Raw genomic sequence first — 5,000 nt, 5'->3', positions numbered from 1 at the left:
TCCCACCTTAATGTTCTACCTTAATGTTCTACCTTAAAGTCCCACCTTAAAGTCCCACCTTAAAGTCCCACCTTAATGTTCTACCTTAATGTTCCACCTTAAAGTTCCACCTTAAAGTCCCACCTTATAGTTCCACCTTAAAGTTCCACCTTAATGTTCTACCTTAATGTTCCACCTTAAAGTCCCACCTTAATGTTCTACCTTAATGTTCTACCTTAATGTTCTACCTTAATGTTCTACCTTAAAGTCCCACCTTAATGTTCTACCTTAATGTTCCACCTTAAAGTTCCACCTTAAAGTCCCACCTTATAGTTCTACCTTAAAGTTCCACCTTATAGTTCTACCTTATAGTTCCACCTTAATGTTCTACCTTAAAGTCCCACCTTAAAGTCCCACCTTAAAGTCCCACCTTAATGTTCTACCTTAATGTTCCACCTTAAAGTCCCACCTTATAGTTCCACCTTAAAGTTCCACCTTAATGTTCTACCTTAATGTTCCACCTTAAAGTCCCACCTTAATGTTCTACCTTAATGTTCTACCTTAATGTTCTACCTTAATGTTCTACCTTAATGTTCTACCTTAAAGTCCCACCTTAAAGTCCCACCTTATAGTTCCACCTTAAAGTCCCACCTTATAGTTCTACCTTAAAGTTCCACCTTATAGTTCTACCTTATAGTTCCACCTTAAAGTTCTACCCTAAAGTTCTACCTTAAAGTCCCACCTTAAAGTTCTACCTTAAAGTCCCACCTTAATGTTCTACCTTAAAGTCCCACCTTAATGTTCTACCTTAAAGTCCCACCTTAAAGTTCCACCTTAAAGTCCCACCTTAAAGTCCCACCTTAAAGTTCCACCTTAAAGTCCCACCTTAAAGTTCCACCTTAATGTTCTACCTTAAAGTCCCACCTTAAAGTCCCACCTTAATGTTCTACCTTAATGTTCTACCTTAAAGTTCCACCTTAAAGTCCAACCTTAATGTTCTACCTTAATGTTCTACCTTAAAGTTCCACCTTAAAGTCCCACCTTAAAGTCCCACCTTAAAGTCCCACCTTAAAGTTCCACCTTAAAGTTCCACCTTAAAGTCCCACCTTAAAGTTCCACCTTAAAGTTCCACCTTAAAGTCCCACCTTAAAGTCTCACCTTAATGTTCTACCTTAAAGTCCCACCTTAAAGTTCCACCTTAAAGTCCCACCTTAAAGTCCCACCTTAAAGTTCCACCTTAAAGTCCCACCTTAAAGTCCCACCTTAAAGTCCCACCTTAAAGTTCCACCTTAAAGTTCCACCTTAAAGTACCACCTTAAAGTCCCACCTTAAAGTCCCACCTTAAAGTTCTACCTTAAAGTCCCACCTTAAAGTCCCACCTTAAAGTTCCACCTTAAAGTCTCACCTTAATGTTCTACCTTAATGTTCTACCTTAAAGTTCCACCTTAAAGTCCCACCTTAAAGTTCCACCTTAAAGTACCACCTTAAAGTCCCACCTTAAAGTCCCACCTTAAAGTTCTACCTTAAAGTTCCACCTTAAAGTCCCACCTTAAAGTCCCACCTTAAAGTCCCACCTTATAGTTCCACCTTAAAGTCCCACCTTAAAGTTCAAGTTAAAACAGGTGTCAGGAAGTCAAACTGGTCTTGGTTATATGGACACAGAGAAGTCAGCAGCCCTAGTCGATCGCAGTAAATGAGAAATGAGGAGGCTGTAGGTCACATCTAAGTGGCTGTCTATATATTTTTGACCCAACAAACATGAGTAAAGAAACTGAAAACCGGACTACACGGTTGAAAACCAGAAATCTGGCAACCGCACTCGTACCTGGAGCCGAGGTGAGGCGAGACGGCCCTGGCGCCCACGTACGAGAGCTTCTGGTGGGTGAAGGAGGGCGAGCGAGGGGAGGAGGACGGAGACGGCGGGGGCTGATGGGACGGCGAGCGGTACTGCCCGCCCCGCCCGTTTCCTGCGTCCGCCGCGTGCAGGGAGGAAGTGGACGCCGCGTGCGCGCGGATCAGCGAGGACGCCGAGGCGTGATGGACCCGCGGACCGTACGACAGCACCCCCACCTGGCTCAGCTCGTCCCGGGAGCCTCTGTAGGCGGGACAGTGGGCGTCGAACACGCCCGAGTCGTCGGCGTACATCTGCGCGTGGGCGTGGCCGCCGTGCCGCCGGATGAGCTTCTCGCGCTCCTCCAGTTCCTTCCGTTCCTGGATGGACGCCATGATGGTTTCGGACAGGTTATCGTAACGGACCGGGGACGGGTCGCGCTCCCGCTCCCGGGGGTACATGAACCCCGCCCGGACGGGGCAGTAAGGGGACGCGGCGTACGCCTGCCGCTGGAATTCAGGACGCCGCGCGTGGCACGTCTTAGGGGGCAGGTAGGGCGAGTGGAAGGGCACAGAGGGCACCGACGCCACGCTGGGTGTCAACAGGCTGTCGTAGGACAGACTCCCGTTACGGCTGGACACGGTCCCCGGGGAGAACACGCCCCTGTGCGGGGTGGACGTGGCCGAGTCGGGTTTGGCGCCCCCTAGCTTCACGGGATCGTCCCTGCGCCCGCTGCTTCTCAGACTGTACGAGTCCAGCTGGAAGGGAGAGGACAGGAAGTGGCGACGGAGGGACGCCTCTGCCCCGCTGTAGTCCGGCAGGTCCAGGTTCGGCTCGGACCGGTAGTCGTGAGCGCGCTCCTCCAAAATCGGCGAGGTCTTGCAGTCCTCGGGCGTCGCCAGCTGAGAAAGAACCACAAGAACGCTGTTAGGCAGGAAGATCCATCATCGGCCCCTATGAGAACACACCCAGCATATGCCTCCAACTATGTAGGAACAGTTTGGGGAAGGTCCTTTCTCTTTCCTCCAGGAGAAACTACACAGAGCTCTGACCTTTAACCCTGCTGAAAACCACCGGGATGAATTGGAACGCTGACTGTGAGGCGAGCAGGGCCTTCTTGTCCATTTTTATAGATGAATATAATTTGACCTACTCAGAGTTAAGGGCCTTGCTCAGGGGCCCAACAGTGGAAATTTAGCAACGGTGGGACTCAATTCCGCTGGCCGTGAGCATGAGACTTCAGCACCCGACCTCAAAAGCGTTCCTCTGAGTTCTCGGAACATAAATCCCCACAGGCACACTCCAAAATCTAGTGGAAAGGCTGACCTCAATCTCACGAAGCACCTCAGGGACGAACTGGAATGTCGACTGTCCAACACTAGCATCTGACCTTATGATTACTGGTTCGTTTCCGCTGGCCAAGCATGAGACTTGAGCGCCTGACCTCTCGGAACATAAATCCCCACAGGCACACTCCAAAATATGATGGAAAGCCTTTTTTAAAAGAGTAAAGTCCTTTGGAATGAAACACCTTCGGGATGAACTGGAATGTCGACTGTCCAAACAGGCGTCGGACCTGGCGAATTCTCTTTTGATTGGACAGGTACAAATCCCCACAGGCACACTCCAAAATCTAGTGGAAAACTGTCCTTTACACCCTGATGATCTCCATCTCATGAAACACCTTCGGGATGAACTGGAATGTCGACTAGCTAAAACCAGAGTCTGACCTGGCAAATGCTTTTTTGGTTAAATGGGTACAAATTCCACAGGCACACTCCGAAATCTCACTGGGTTCGTATTAACCCTTGTAGCTCTGTGAGCTTGTGTCCAAATACTTTTGGTTAAATGGTGTATCACTGTCTGTATGGAACGAGTTCAAGCACTGTAGGACATCCAGAGGTCCGCGGTCGCTCTTACCTTCTCTCCTGTGGCGTGGTACTGCACCTTGGGCATGGTACCGAACGAGGGTCTGAACTGGTACATGGCAGGAGTACTGGGAGCTGTGGGTTTACTGGATATAGAACTTTCTGGAAATAAAAACAAAGAGAAAAATAATAAATACACCGATTACTCACTGTCCATTTTATCAGCTCCACTTACCATATAGAAGCACTTTGTAGTTCTACAATTACTGACTGTACTCCATCTGTTTCTCTACATGCTTTGTTACCCCCTTTCATGCTGTTCTTCAATGGTCAGGACCCCCACAGGACCCCCACAGAGCAGGTATTATTTAGGTGGTGGATCATTCTCAGCACTGCAGTGACACTGACATGGTGGTGGTGTGTTAGTGTGTGTTGTGCTGGTATGAGTGGATCAGACACAGCAGCGCTGCTGGAGTTTTTAAACACCTCACTGTCACTGCTGGACTGAGAATAGTCCACTAACCATAAATATCCAGCCAACAGCGCCCCGTGGGCAGCGTCCTGTGACCACTGATGAAGGTCTAGAAGATGACCGACTCAAACAGCAGCAATAGATGAGCGATCGTCTCTGACTTTACATCTACAAGGTGGACCGACTAGGTAGGAGCGTCTAATAGAGTGGACAGTGAGTGGACACAGTGTTTAAAAACTCCAGCAGCGCTGCTGTGTCTGATTCACTCATACCAGCACAACACACACTAACACACCACCACCATGTCAGTGTCACTGCAGTGCTGAGAATCATCCACCACCTAAATAATACCTGCTCTGTGGGGGTCCTGTGGGGGTCCTGACCATTGAGAAACAGGATGAAAGGGGGTAACAAAGCATGTAGAGAAACAGATGGACTACAGTCAGTGATTGTAGAACTACAAAGTGCTTCTATATGGTAAGTGGAGCTGATAAAATGGACAGTGAGTGTAGAAACAAGGAGGTGGTTTTAATGTTATGGCTGATCGGTGTATAAGAAGGTAAATAAACTCTGACAGTGCAGTGTGAAGCTCCGCCAGCAGAGGGCGCTCAAAGCTCACACAAAAACACACACAAACCCGGGTGAGTCAAAATCCTGCAGCAAAAATACGAGCACAAGTTACAGGGAGTGAAAGTGCCACACCCAGATCATTACACCCCTGTCTAATGAATACATGCACCACACTGGGGTGCAGGTCCGAACACATCGTGGAGAACAGAAACACCCACAATGCACTGCATTATCAGTGCACTACATTTATTCACAAGTGCACGTCCATTTATTTTTGGTC

General features: G+C 48.5%; 1 protein-coding gene across 1 annotated transcript in view; it reads right to left on the bottom strand.

Moving 5' to 3' along the window:
* zdhhc8b (zinc finger DHHC-type palmitoyltransferase 8b) overlaps positions 1–5,000 on the bottom strand; it is a 34,554-nt gene that overhangs the window by 5,083 nt on the left and 24,471 nt on the right. The window contains exons 9-10 of the mRNA XM_063017711.1: positions 3,731–3,840; positions 1,805–2,712 (exon numbers count right to left, since the gene is read on the bottom strand). Coding sequence (XP_062873781.1) covers positions 1,805–2,712; positions 3,731–3,840 — 1,018 coding nt within the window. The remainder of the gene's footprint in view (positions 1–1,804; positions 2,713–3,730; positions 3,841–5,000) is intronic.

The sequence above is a fragment of the Trichomycterus rosablanca genome, chromosome 21 (assembly GCF_030014385.1).
Source record: "Trichomycterus rosablanca isolate fTriRos1 chromosome 21, fTriRos1.hap1, whole genome shotgun sequence".
Lineage (NCBI taxonomy): Eukaryota > Metazoa > Chordata > Actinopteri > Siluriformes > Trichomycteridae > Trichomycterus > Trichomycterus rosablanca.
This window is presented reverse-complemented; position numbering and strand designations above follow the sequence as displayed.